Source organism: Scomber scombrus, chromosome 10, assembly GCF_963691925.1.
Source record: "Scomber scombrus chromosome 10, fScoSco1.1, whole genome shotgun sequence".
NCBI classification, from domain to species: Eukaryota; Metazoa; Chordata; class Actinopteri; order Scombriformes; family Scombridae; genus Scomber; species Scomber scombrus.
This window is the reverse complement of record NC_084979.1, coordinates 2246763-2261827: the sequence shown is the minus strand read 5'-3', so window position 1 is coordinate 2261827 and position 15065 is coordinate 2246763. Positions and strand designations below refer to the sequence as shown.

The 15065-nt window shown below is 36.9% G+C and overlaps 1 protein-coding gene across 1 annotated transcript in view; it reads left to right on the top strand.

Annotated features, from left to right (window-relative positions):
• Positions 1-15065, top strand: part of ephb2a (eph receptor B2a) — a 45087-nt gene that overhangs the window by 13746 nt on the left and 16276 nt on the right. Inside the window, exons 2-3 of the mRNA XM_062427804.1 lie at positions 10979-11043; positions 13506-14190. Coding sequence (XP_062283788.1) covers positions 10979-11043; positions 13506-14190 — 750 coding nt within the window. The remainder of the gene's footprint in view (positions 1-10978; positions 11044-13505; positions 14191-15065) is intronic.

The window sequence follows — 15065 nt, the reverse complement described above, 5'->3', positions numbered from 1 at the left end:
TCTTTTACACTTCTCTCTCTTTTATCTCTCTGATCATGACAGGTTTCATGTTTGCGATTGTGAACACTTGGGTGAAAAAGCTATAAATGATGCAGGCCCATAAAACCCAGCATGCACCATTTTACTACACACGAACTGGTTTTTAACAGAAGGTGTGGTGAGAATGTGGCACCTCACGTATACTACGCATACGTAGAGCCCAGAGCCAGATGTTAGTGATATCATAAGACAGAGGTGGAAGATAAGCTGACAGACCAGATTAAATTATTACAAATTGTTATTCAGTTTGGTTAAAGGTCAAATTCCAGTATTCCAAATGTATCATAACTTTACTTTTTCTTTTTTCCTACATAAATGATCACCTCACAGTCTCAGATTTATCTTATGATTCTTATAAAGTCCTCAAGATCAAATAATAACCATAAATTGCTGCTTATGCATTGATTCATCAGTATTAATAATGTACTTTATTAAATGTATTTAATATAGTCACGGCCCGTAGTACTTTTACTTTTACTAAGACTTGAACATATAATGAAGCATTTTTACAATGTAGTATTTCTATTTTACTGAGATACTTCTTCCACCACTGATGCTATAATTAACCAATCATGTATAATAACAGCTGCACTTCCACAGTGACTGAGATTTAGAAAAACAACCATTTGTATGCATGGCTTTAAAAATCTTTGCACACGCAGAGTTTCATACAGCTGGTCTCTGCTGTCTGGTTGGATTCACTAGCTCTGTTTGATGGTAGAGATTTGACAGGAAATGGGAGAAGAACATGTATTTGTTGTTTTATAGTGTTGATATTTAGTGATGGTTTTCTTCCAATAGAAATCCATACTTTGTAAAAAGATGGAAATGGAAAAAAAACATGTTTATTTCATTTCATTTCTCAGAGTAAGGTATTGGTAAAGTATCCTGATGGAATGTATTGTAATATATGTTCGTATACTTTTTTATATCAATTTTTTATATATTTCTTGCTATGAGGAAATGCATTCACAATATTTTTCTTATGGAAATGTATGCCTTCTGGATCTACTCATCCTCTGTACTACAGAGTCTATAGTATATTAGACATGGAATAGCCAGACTATCATTTGTACTTTGACATAAATTGTAACTCATTATTATAGTTTAGTTTATATTATTTTTGCACAAATTAAAATTTACACAACAAGTGACAGATAATGACAGATAATGTGCAGGGAGAGGCAGAAAACCCAAATGGGCTTTTTTTTTTTAAAGCCTCCACCTAAAATTTTTTAAAATGACACAATATTACAGAAAATGATATGACTACATAGAACAAACCAAATAATTACAATATATGTATATATGTATATATAACAAAAAAAAATGAAAACAAACAATAATAACAGAAACATATTATGAAAATGGAAATGGAATATTTATATCTAATTTTGTACAGTAGAATTATATTTGCATTTGTATTGAAGAATGTGAATCAGTTGGAATCTAATCAACCTGATTATTTAACCCTCACATTATTCATTCATGTTTGATTAACCCTTACTAAAGCTGTCACTGAGCAAACAGAGTGTTTATCTATGCAAAAAAGATATTCACAATCACTAGATCATGGTCCAATAGAACATTTTATAGAATATGCAGCGTACAAAGGTCAAATTTGGACATTGGCCAAAAGCAGCACAAAAATAAAAATATGACGCATTTTTTTGTATATTCAGGCACACATTAGGAAAGGTACACCTAAAACTGACCGTCACTTTCACTGGTTAAAATGACAAACACTGCCAGTGGCAAGTCAAGTCAGCTGATGTTAATTAGGTGAGTAATTCAATATGAACTCTATTATGTTAATGTGCAATTGCAAATCTTCTCTCTAGAGGATCGCATCAGGAGTCACATTCTCCAGTATCGATTTAATCTTATTTACAGTTTTGAGCCCAGGGCCTTCAGTATTTAGTATTGCGGAAAAACAAGCTACTTTAAATTTAATCAAGACTAGAGTAGAATCTCCAAATGATCTTTGTCATTAGTAAGAAAATGGTGTTTTAACTCATCTTTAGTTCTTTATAATTGCTTGATGACACGGTAAAACACCAAAGGCTGTATTACTGCTGCAGCACAGAGATGTGCTCATTCATATCTTGAGTCTCCTCTGTCCCCTCCTGCTTCCTTCCTGGCTGAGTCTGTGGGAATTCATTGCAGGTCAGTGCTCATGGCCTCTTTATTCCTGTTTAGCGGCGGCTCTGACACCTGGCTCGCCGCTCTCTCCCAGCTCCTCATTAATCGCTGCTGATACTAACAGGAAGCGAGCACCCGGAAAAATGGGCCATTTGGACACACCAGTGGCTGCTCGTTTTTTTAATTCTGAAAACCAATAAAAGGCTGATATGAATAACACAAAAACCTGATATTTTGACAAGTTATAATTTACATTACCGACATATTTCGGGAAAAAACATCCTCTAGAAAATCTCTGTCACTGAAGCGGGGAGTCAGATGTTGCCAATAAGTTAAATGAATATGCTAGAAATTGATCATTGCACTCACAATGGACAGTTAACAAAATACAATAATCAAAATCAATGCAACAGAAATAAAGATATCATCCTTTTGACATCACTTGAGGCAATTTATTACATTTCACACAGCTCCCTCTGCAAAATCAAAAAAGGATTCATACTGCTTTTTACACCTGGAAACATGCTGGTGTATAGAATCACTGGAGTTCCCCTTTATTTAATAAATGTATTTGTTTCATAACTGCCTGCCAACCTCTTTTCTGGAGCAGTCTAGCCTTGTGAGTCTCCAATGTGCTGGCCGACTTAACAGAATCATCAGAGGTGCAGGCACAGTCCGTTTTTTTGTTTTCTTTCTTCTCCAGACTTTCAGACTGGCTGTTTCTACTCTCCCAGTGGGGGGGTTACAGAATGGAGGCTAGCCAGACCTCCTGAGAGACCATGGCTGACAAAATAACCACAATTAACAGCTAGATGTGAAAACATTTAAATGGCCATTGTCATTGAATCTTTTGAAAACACGTCAAGAAAATTCCACGTCATTATGGACAGAGACTCTCTCTCGGGTTTCACTTATTAACATCGGTGTATTCTCTGTTTTAGCCAAGTCTGAATAAATGTGAATGAAGTGGTCCAGTCATTCAATAAGTTATATAATGTAGCTGAGCTTATGCTTTCCCGAAGAACGCTCTAATGACCAAAATCCAGATGTAAATATATTGTCTGAGGACATTTATAGTTACATGTTAGTACATCAAGACTACAATTTTATTTTAATTTTCATAGTGTAATCAACTGAAGATTCATCTGTTAGCAGTGTCAGAAACCATTTTAGCAATTAAAGTAGTCAGAAATAAACAATTCAATTATGCTGAAGAGCAAATGTTAAACTCTGTATTTTCTGAATGTTTTATACAATATACATTTTTACATTCTCATAATTTAAACAAATCATGATTAATTAGGCCTGTCACAATAATTACATTATAGGCTTATCGTACAATAAGGTAATTGTCAACATCATCATGTCTATATATGGACTTATCAATCTTATTTTTTGACCTCAGTATTTCCACACTTCACATTAGCAGCTAAGAAGCTATTCATGTCACATTGGCTAAACAAGTAGTGTCCTCCATTCCTCACTGTGTACGTCCTGAGTGGAGACTGTAGAAGAATTAAAGGTAAATAACTCTGTCCCCAACCATAATGATAGTAGCACCCACTCTCCAATCCCACCCCCCACTCCTCTTACATTATTATGCTTTTATATGATCATTATATCAGTGGTATAAAATGATCTTCAAATGACAATAATATCGTTTATCATGATTATTTCTGAGACAATATATCGTCCAAAAAAAGTTGTTATCATGACAGACCTATGATTAATTGACTATTAATTGCATTACGCATTACTCATCATCATTGAGGAGCACTACTCCTGGGCCTGAGCCTGGGAGAACGATTGTATAATGTTTGCATTTCGTCATCATGGTTAATTCATCTAGGACATGGAGACTATATGATTTTACTGGGGGGGGGGGGGCTTTAAAGACGTGGCCAAATGAGCAAGTTTGTATGAAGCGTCCATTTGTAGTCCATGTGATTGTAGCTGTTCTGAATGTCTGCAGACACACATCTTCCTTGATGTCTTTCTATCGTCTCTGTATCTTTGCCGTCTCCACACATGTCGTACGTATGAGACGACGTGAGGACACTTTTATACAGTCATGGTGTTGCACTGCGTTGTTCGTGTGTAAAATGACAGGAGTAGGTATATGAAGAATGAAAAAAAAAAAACCTGCACTGGATGGAAGCAGGGGAAGTTTCAGATACTGGTAGATCCTGCACGCACTGTGTTTGAAGCATATTGACGTATTTACCAAGTAGAGAGTGTAGAAGCTACAAGTTTATTTCTATTCTATTTCTAAAGTCATTTATTGATTTTTAAAAATGTGTTAATTTGTGCACACTCCAAATGTGGTGAGGGCGCTGTAAAACCTGATAATGTAATAAAAAACCCTCATAACTCAATACAAAATGTAATAAAACTTGGTAATGTAATGTCTTCCTGATAATGTAATAAAGTGCATTTCCCAATAATGTCATAATCTTTGTGCCGATGATGTAATAAATTATTAAATAGGCAGGAGGTTATTACATTATTGGGTTAACCCTATTTTTGCAGAACCTAATCATTTCCCAATATTGTAATAACATTAATAGGAAATGCACTTTATTACATTATCAGGAATTGATTCCACTATCAGGTTCACAGGCGCTCCTTTAAGTTGCTGGGTATGGCGTATGGTAGGGTTGTGTGTTATGATGATATATATAGTGTGACCATAGACTGTATATAAAATGGACGTAACATCCGTGACGTCACCCTTTGGTTTGTGGACTGCTGCTTTAAGCAAATAGTTTCGGATCTGGGCAGCGCCATCTTGAACATTTCCGGTGCATGCTGGGTAAAAACCAAACAAGGATTCTACTTATATGGGCATCAGGAGGAGCAAGAGGCGCCCTCCTGAACCTGTAAACCAATCAACCTGTCAACAACGACGTAGCCACGCCCTAATGAATACCCTGCTTTATCGTCAAATATAAAATCAGGGAGGCCAAAATTTCACAAAAAAACATCATACTGCATTGAAGAAGGCTTTAAACTAGCGATTGAGACCATAAACACATTTTGAAAACGTTTACTGAGGTTAGAAATCAAGTGAGAAGTTGGTGAATTCTTCATTGACTTGTATAGAGACGGAAGTCCTTTTGACACCAAAACAGTCGCCCCCTGGTGGCCTTTTGATAGAATGCAGTTTTAAGTTACTTCAGCTGTCGCATCATTTCAGAGGACCAGAACTCCCCGCCTGAGTGTGACCTGAGAAAAATGTCTATCATTTAATATTTTACTGTATCATTTATGTCATTGTGATGCAAATCACACTGTTTACAGCAGTATTTTTCATCATTGGGAGTCAGTCCATCTTTTGCACAGATTACATTGTTAAATTACTCCTTTTGGCTTTTTACTCATGAAGATTTGATTACACTTACAGTAACGTGACGAGTTTAGTTGTTGTCAACTCGCTATCATCGCTATCTGTCTCTCTGCTGCTGCGCATACAGACGACTCAGTCCCGCCCACACTGAGAAAGAGCAGAGAAGAGGAGAGAAGCAGCAATACGGTGACTATAAATGACGGCAAAACAGTAGTTATTTATGTTATTTACCACATTTCCATGCACTCTTTTCATTTCATCTCAGTGTGAGAGTGTCTCTGTGTTTTGCTTTTATTTATCTCTCCTCTGCCCTCAGGAGGGACTGTTCAAGGCGGGAATGCCGCATCCTTATTTTCACCTCACTGTTCTGTATAAAAGGTACAGACACTGAATTGGGGGGACAGAGTTGCTCCACCAATAAGCGGTTACAGCGGTAATCACAGAGAGTGAATGAAGAGAGGGAGCGCTGACAGCGAGAAAGCCAGCAAATCAGAAACAACCATGGACCAACTATTTATTCAGTGAATTAAAATGTGTCATACTGATATAGGTATCATTATCGGGATATGAAATGACCTATATTGGGAAAAGTATCATTATCGGGACATATGGGGAGATTTTGATGGACTAGCCCTAGTGTATGGTGAGGGAGAAAGTGGGTTAGAGCAGATACCATCTTTGACTTCAGCCTTCAGCCCTGATATCTCAGCATGACATACTGCACCCACACTCTCTATGTATTCAAAATGATTAGAAATTGAAATAGGGGTTAATTTGAAAAATATAACTTGGCAATGGATTTGCATCATGGAAAGTGTATTTGGAGACTCATGATTTAAATTGTTGACATATCAGCCTCTGTGACACTGATTTTTACACCTGAAACCTTCAGTGTCATGGAAGTAAACACTAAATTATTGCAGTAGCCCTTTAACCAGATCCAGTATGACAGATCAAGCTTGCAAATGTTTGCTTTTGTGTATAGGTCAGGAACTAACTGTTATTTACATCGCTGTGTGTGATTGATGCATTTCTTTTGGTTTGTTTTTGTTTTCTTTTTACAACCAACAGTCTTAAACCCAAAGATATTCATCTTACATTCATAGAAAACAGAGAAAAGCAGCAAACCCACAGCTTTACTTAAAAAAATGAGGGTGTGAAATGATTGAAAGAGATCTGGTTTAAATTGTTCATTGCAATAATTAGAATGATTCATGTAAGGTGTGTGAATAGGAAATGCTAGTTATGGTTCCTGTGCTCTGCCAGCTGAAGAAAGCAGAAAATGAAAACAGCCTGTTTAAGCATTCAGTGATTTCCTTCTGCTCTGTTTGTAGGCTAATAGCTACTTTTATGCACAGACTCATTGAGGTGGGAAAATGGTGTGTGTGAGTGTGTTCAGTTGTGTGCATGAGGAGTGGATCATATAGGAATTCAATAATAGCACAAGAATGAAACAGACATCACTAAGTCAAGCCCTCATTCACAGGCAGGGTTGTCAAGGTTACTTTGAAGATGTAATAGTTTATAGATTACTAGTTACTCTATTTAAAATGCAATAAGTAATGTAACTACTTCAATGACTTCATCAAAGTAATGTAACATTTGATTACTTTTGATGGCTTTTCTAATTTTCTAACCAAGTTACATAGTTACTAGTTACTCCCCAACACTGCTCACAGGATGTGGGGACAGAGAAAAATGCTGAACATTAGTTTTGGTGACAGAACTGTCAGTGGGATTGTGGTGTTTAGCAGGTGCTCAGAATTTAGAGATATTCTAACTGAGCGGAAAAAAACATGAACTCAACTCATCATGGTTTCTACTCTCTACTCATTTAGTCTTTGTCTTCATCCAGGATTAACAGCTCAAACTACATTCAAAGAATCAAAATATCTGGATGAGAATTAAGAGGATTATTTAACCATGATCAGCTTAGTTCTGATCGTGTGATTGTTATCAAATGAGGTAGGTGTAGGCTCATGTCAATAGGTTCATAGACTTAAGTATATATTATATTTAGGGCTGTCAAATGATTCATTCTGAAAAATCGCGATTACTCGCTGAATTTCAATAGTTAATCATGATTAATCACTATTTTTTTTAAAAAAAACTCACATTTAAGATTCTATTATTTTGCATTTCACAATAGTTTTTGAGTCCATATTAACAATGTAAAGCAGTTCTTACCAGTGGATCTTGAATGGGAATTAAATGAATGCAAAGAAAGTTACTTATGAACTACTTTTAGATTTATTTCAAATCAAAAGAAGTGCAATGAGCCTGAGGTAACACAACTGCTACTTCAAAAATAGAGCTGGTCTGCAGTGGAGCTGCCACTCATTTCACATGTGCTGTAGTGAACGTCTTCGTTTTAGCTTCATCCACAGGTCTGTGGCCATTCGCACTCTCCTGAACAGTGCTCTGCCCCTTAAACGCATCACGATTAATGCTTTAACACTGAAGCTCTAATTACATGATCGTTTTCTGTGTTCCTGCATTGCTACTGACCTGCTACTGTGTATTTTCTACAGTTTCCACACTCTGGTCAACAGTGAGTGATGCTGCTGTTAAAGCATCTCTAAAAGCAGCTTTAAATACATAAACATACTTAAGTGCAGTGAACCGTGCTGCTAATCATTTAATAAGGTTTAGTTTTCAAATGACAAACATCCATTTAAATGTCAGATTAGAGACCATATGTTCTGTCCCTGTAGGTCCTAAATACTGTTCATATTCTGACCCTCATAATGAGTCTCTATACCAGAGTTTTTGCATTCATAAATATCTCATCAGTCATTAATAAACTTGTAATTAACCTTTATTAAATCTATCAGAGCAGAAAGAGTCAATTCTTCAAGTTTGTTTAAGTAGAAAAAACATTCATATTATGATCCTGTGTTACATAAAAAACAATGATTTCAGCTTATGTTAATGAATGGGTTTGAGTTAGGGTTAGGGGTTAGGGTCAGAGTTCCCCAGAAAACCACAGTATGTAAAATATGTCTAAATGTGTATCTTCCAAGTGTGTTCAGGGTGTTTTTTCTTTTTACTAATGTGATAATGGGTAAAAAAAATGACCTGAACAGTATGTACGGGGTTAACAATCTTTTTGTTGAGTTTATATCTTAGGCTCTGAGTATCTCCGACTAAATGTGGATTGGTTCTTTTGTAGTCTACAAACTGTCATGTTGTATTTCATCATGAGGGTGGCACAGTGATGCAGTGTTTAGCGCTGTCGCCTCACAGGAGCCTCAGGGTTGGAACCCACCGACCGGCTGGGGCCCTTCTGTGTGCCGAGTCTGCATGTTCTCCCCGTCCCTGCGTGGGTCAGGTTAAATTGCCTGTAGGTGTGTATATGAGTGTGAATGGTTGTCCGTCTCTATACATATCATCCCTATGATTGACTGGCCACCAGGGTGAACCCGCCTCTTACCCATTGTCAGCTGAGATTGGCTTCAGCTCCCCTACGACCCTCTGGAGGATGAGAGGCAAAGAAAATGAATGAATGAATAAATGAATGAACTAAGTAACTCTTCATTATAAAGGTTAACCAGCTGATCATAATTAGAGCCTGACCGATACTGGATTTTTTTGGGCCTATGCCGTTACCAATATTAGGGAGTAAAAAAAATCCGATATTAATAATATATGCCAATAATATTATATGTACAGAGTAGATAAAAACTATTTTTGTTGTCATGATACCTCAAATGTAATGAACGTATGATATTTTACAGTTTTACAATAAAATGTATAGTATAAAATGACATCAGTGCACTAAAAAGTAAAATTCTGTGGGAATTGAATCATTATAACTAGTTATAAATTAAAAAACTAAACGAAAGAAAAAACAACATATGCATATATTAAACTTGAAAAAGGATCAAATATACATAAAATGCGGCCTGTATTACTTACATTTAAAAAAAAAATATATATAACGGCACATATCGGACGACATATACTGATACCAATATATCTGAGACAGGTCAATATCAGCTGATTGATATATCAGTCTGGCTCTAATCATAATGATTTACCAATAACCTGCATGTTGTTATTTACAATCATAATGATATCAATATTCTTTTAAATCTAATAAAGTGAAACATCACAACATTTGAACTGAAACGACTCATAAACAGCAGCATGACAGCAGTCACCTTACTAAATTCATCTAACACTTATTGTACCTTGTACATATTAAACTGGCCAACACTGTGCCATTAGTTAAGCATCATTCAACTTGTTGGTGATGTTGCATTGTGTTGCTTTGGTTTGCTCACTGTGCAACACAGTGGAGTCACTGAATGCTACTTATTAACCTTTCTGTTGTCTTCCTGGGTCAATTTCAACTGTTAATAAAGCATAATGTATAAATTATCATCCAATTCTGTGTTAGACCTTTTTTTCTTTAACTTCATTCCAACTTTACACTTATTTTTTGGAAATAATGGTGAATAGGTCTCATTTAAATGAGATTATACTTCATTTTTTAGTTTTAAAAACAGAAATTATGAATTATTTTAAGTAAATGTAAGAAAATGTAACAGACTGGTGTATGTTAAAGTTTATTAAGGATTCAGTTTTGAAACCACTTCAAATGTTTGAATGGCAAAATTGACCCCAGTCTGGTTTGACTGTTTACAATAAAGCATAAAGTACAAATTATACTTGCAAAGAATGTTGTATGGAAACAACGATGTCATTTTTCAGATAGATGAAAGAAATTCATATTTCTGATATAAAAATATTTTAAAATTTGACCCAAGGACAACAGGAGGGTTAATTAGCATTTATTTGATAATACAGTTAAAGAACCACATCACCTTTTAGCTCCACTGTTTACTACAAATCTGCCATGATATCTCTGTACACACACAGACACAGTTCATTGTCTAGTGACTCTCAACTGCTGGGTTGTTAATTCTGTCAACTTCATAAAAAAAACCCCAACAACTTTGAAATGTGGCCAACAGCTACAGTAATCTGTGCCTTTGCTGGCTTTGTGGGTCAATCTGCTGTTTCATTGCCTCTAATGTTTAGATTTTTTAATGATGTAATTGTAAATTGGCTCAAAAATCTGTTGTGATGTTACAAATCATGCTCACAGGTACACGCCCCAATATGTGATTATTAGTGAGAAACTTAAACTTAAACTAATAAATCAAATATCAGTGAAACATATGTTTGAGTGGAGAGTGACTTTAAGAGAAGGCATGCTGTGGTATAATCTATGACAGACACATAGTATTATAATATTGAGTCATATTTGATGGGAAGCCAGCTGTATTATGATACATTACAAAGAAATAGGACTATGGACAGAATGTTGTGTGAGTTGTTTAGAAGGAAATGTAATCTTTCTTTAAGGAAACACAGTTATATATCATCAATCATAACTCAAATCATTTTTTCTATGTCTGACCTTTTCATTTGTGTCTCCTGCAGAGGTGCTAATGGATTCAACAACAGCAACAGCAGAACTGGGTTGGACCATCTCCCCATCACAGGGGGTGAGTGGAGCAAACCAAGATTCTTTTAAAAATATGTAGCTAACACTCCGATGCATATGTGGTACAGTGTGACAGCATCTGCACGTGATTTTACTAGAACATGTTTGATCTTTTGATGGATGGCTGAAAACCCTCACATCATGGTCTTTGTTGGAAATAGCTTAAAACAAAAAGACAATGAGGTCATCAGTATTTTACTGTCAATGATATTTAAAAGTATCCTCTGAAGATTATCAGCAGTCTAGAGCTGCAACGATTAGTCGATTAATTGATTAATTGCCAATCTTCTCCTTAAATGTGATTTATTTCTGGGGTTTTTTGGTCTTATATGACAATAAACTGTCACAAAACAATATCTTTATGTTTGGAAACACTGATCAACATTTTTCACCATTTTGTGACATTTTACAGCCCAAACAACGAATCGATTAAGCTAGACAATAATCGACAGCTTTAATCGATAATGAAAATAGTCCATGTTCCAGTTTAGGGAGACTGCTGTCTCACTGTTTACAGATGAAAAGGAAAGAGTCTGAAAGCAATGAATACTACAAAGTAAATTATGTTTATTTAGTAATCATTTTACTTTTGACTTATACAGCTTTGAAACCGGTGGCTTCCTCCTGAGGTTCGCAGTTTGGTGCACGCTTTGTATAACTTCCTGTTACAACAAAATGATGTATCAATTTCTTCTGTATCAACTACCAAAAGTAGTGCACCATCATCATTAAAGGATAGGTTCACATTTTTACAAGTCTAGATTCAAGCAATGGTCACATGCTTGCATGTACATTGACTCAGTTGTTGGTAGCTGTGATCATTCCTCCTATCCATACCAGTGATGAAGACATTCCCTTAATGACAGGAATCCAATGTAATTGATGAGGGACAAATTCTACAGCATCCTTTCTGAGTGAAAATGTGCCTTTTCTTGCCTATCACAGCTCACACAGAGCAGGAGGCACATGTACAGGCATACATGTACTGTATATAACTCAGTTAAGGCCTTCCTAATGTACAGGTCTGTGGGGCATGTGAGAGAAACCAGAGCAAGAAACATAACATTAATATACAGTGTTGAATTGGGACACACTATCTCTCGCCTCCAACATGAAATATTCCTCCATATTTAAATTAAACATAATGATTGCATCTAAAATAGACATGTACCTTTTTAAAAAATACATGTGGCTTTATGCATGATCTATATGTAGGCTACTGCATACAGGACAATCTATGCAGTACATACATAAATAATCAACGTTCAGATATGACCATTATATAACACTTAGTGAGAGTGTGCTCGACTCAGAACATCTGACATATCCTCTGGCTGACAGAGAAACTGACCTCATCAGAAGAATAACACTATCTATGTTTGTGTCTTCTTGACAAGTGACCTTGTGTACTCAAACACCAGTGAAGAACCCATAGTCATGTTTGGGCCAGTCTCCATAGATTATGACTCATCGAATGACACACAGCTGATGAGACTCTAAGAAAACAAACAGATTCATTACAAAAATGAAAATAGACGCATAAAGCCAGTAAAATGATAACAGTATCAACTTGTCCCCTTCAGCACAGAGCTGTCCTTTAGCCTTTGTTAGTCATCCGTGTGTGTGTGTGTGTGTGTGTGTGTGTGTGTGTGTGTGTGTGTGTTGCTGCCACCTGAGTAGTGTGTTTGTTGAGATCTCATTAGCATAATACACATACATTAGAATTGTATTATGAAGGGATGTTCTCATGGTCAGTACAGTATAAACAAATTTGGGCGCCTGACTGTTGTTTTAAGAAAATGATGAACTCGCCCTTTAAGGAGAACTGACATTAAATCATGATGGAGGAAATGTTGGAATTTAATGACAGATATTACAGTCAATGCATTAAAATTCAATATAAAATATATAGAATCCGTTGTACGGTGATGATGTTGAGGAGCTCAAAAAGACAAAACAGTCAAAATAATGCGTTTATTTCACTTTTACAAGAGAAAAGGCTTGAAGGATAGGGGACTTTTTCTCCTCCTATTTAATAATTCCCAACAGAACAAGTGTGAATGTGTATTGCAGTGGTCTCCAACCCTGGAGAGCTACTGTCCTGCATGTTTTAGGTATCTCCACCACTCTAACACACCTGATTCTAATTATTAGCTCATTATCAAGCAGCTGAAGCTCATGAAGGGCTTGGTAATGAGCTAATAATTAGAATCAGGTGTATTAGAGTGGTGGAGATACCTAAAACATGCAGGGCGGTAGCTCTCTGGGAGCAGGGTTGGAGAACACTGGTATAATCTACCTTTAGAAACAGCTGTTGGAGAAGGGAGTTTTACATTTGGGCAATACGATAGTTTAAATGGAAGATTTACCTTTAAGATTAACTGCTACTGCTAAGATATTTATAGGTTTTGTACATGTTTTGTGTGTCATTGTATCTTCATGTTTTTCTTCTCTCGCTTTTAGTGGGAAGAAGTTAGCGGCTACAACGAAAACATGAACACCATCCGAACATATCAGGTGTGCAATGTCTTCGATAGCAGCCAGAACAACTGGGTACGCACCAAGTACATCCGTCGGCGTGGTGCTCAGCGCATCCACGTCCAGATGAAGTTCTCAGTACGTGACTGCAGTTCAATACCCAATGTCCCCGGCTCCTGCAAAGAGACCTTTAACCTGTACTACTATGAGTCTGACTCGGACACAGCCACTAAAACGTCCCCACCATGGATGGAGAACCCCTGGGTTAAAGTGGACACTATAGCGGCCGATGAGAGCTTCTCTCAGGTTGACCTCGGGGGCCGCATCATGAAGATCAACAGTGAAGTCCGGAGTTTTGGACCTGTTTCACGCAATGGCTTCTACCTCGCATTCCAGGATTACGGTGCCTGTATGTCACTCATCGCTGTACGCGTCTTCTACAGGAAATGTCCCAGTGTGATCCAGAATGGCGCCCTTTTCCCTGAGACTCTGTCCGGAGCAGAGAGCACCTCCCTGGTGGCAGCCAGAGGGGTGTGTGTTCCTAACGGCGAGGAGGTCGATGTTCCCATCAAGCTGTATTGTAACGGCGATGGGGAGTGGATGGTACCCATCGGGCGCTGCATGTGTAAAGCTGGCTACGAAGCGCTGGAGAATGGTACAGTCTGCAGAGGTAAGGACTTAAAACTGGAAGATACTTCTGCTTTTGCAGAACATTGTATTTAGTCAGCTGAAATGTTGGTAATAATTATTATCATGCAGTTCTAGCCACAATAGCAGCATGGCTCCAGGGATAAAAATGTAGGCAGTTTGGTCCGTCATCCGCTTTGGTGCACTATCAACAACGTCATTTTGCTAAGAGTGTTCCATCTACAACACTAGACCTGTTACAATAACTACTTTTGTTGGATGCTACAGTATATCGTCTCAGAAATAATAGCGATAAACGATATTATTGTCATTTGAAGATCATTTTATACCACTGATATAATGATCATATAAAAGCATCATAATGTAAGAGGAGTGGGGGGTGGGATTGGAGAGTGGGTGCTACTATCATTATGGTTGGGGACAGAGTTATTTCCCTTTAATTCTTCTACAGTCTCCACTCAGGACGTACACAGTGAGGAATGGAGGACACTACTTGTTTAGCCAATGTGACATGAATAGCATCTTAGCTGCTAATGTGAAGTGTGGAAATACTGAGGTCAAAAAATGATCAAGGTCATGTCTATGTATCATACGATAAGTCCATATATAGACATGATGATGTTGATAATTACATTATTGTAAAATAAGTCAGAATTTCACCCCAAGATCCTAAACCGCTCATATTCAGGTGACTGCTGCTTCTTTTGACTATGCAGATGATGGCTGGAAATTTGTTTTACCTTACAACAAAAGCAACTGCTAGCTAAAGGGAAGAAACTCCATTTTAAACTGTGTGCTTAGTTTTATGAAATACATTTTTATGAAATAGGTGGTGTTGATTGAATCATCTTTAAAAACAACATGTAAATAATGTTATATTAAAATGCAGTCTGGATT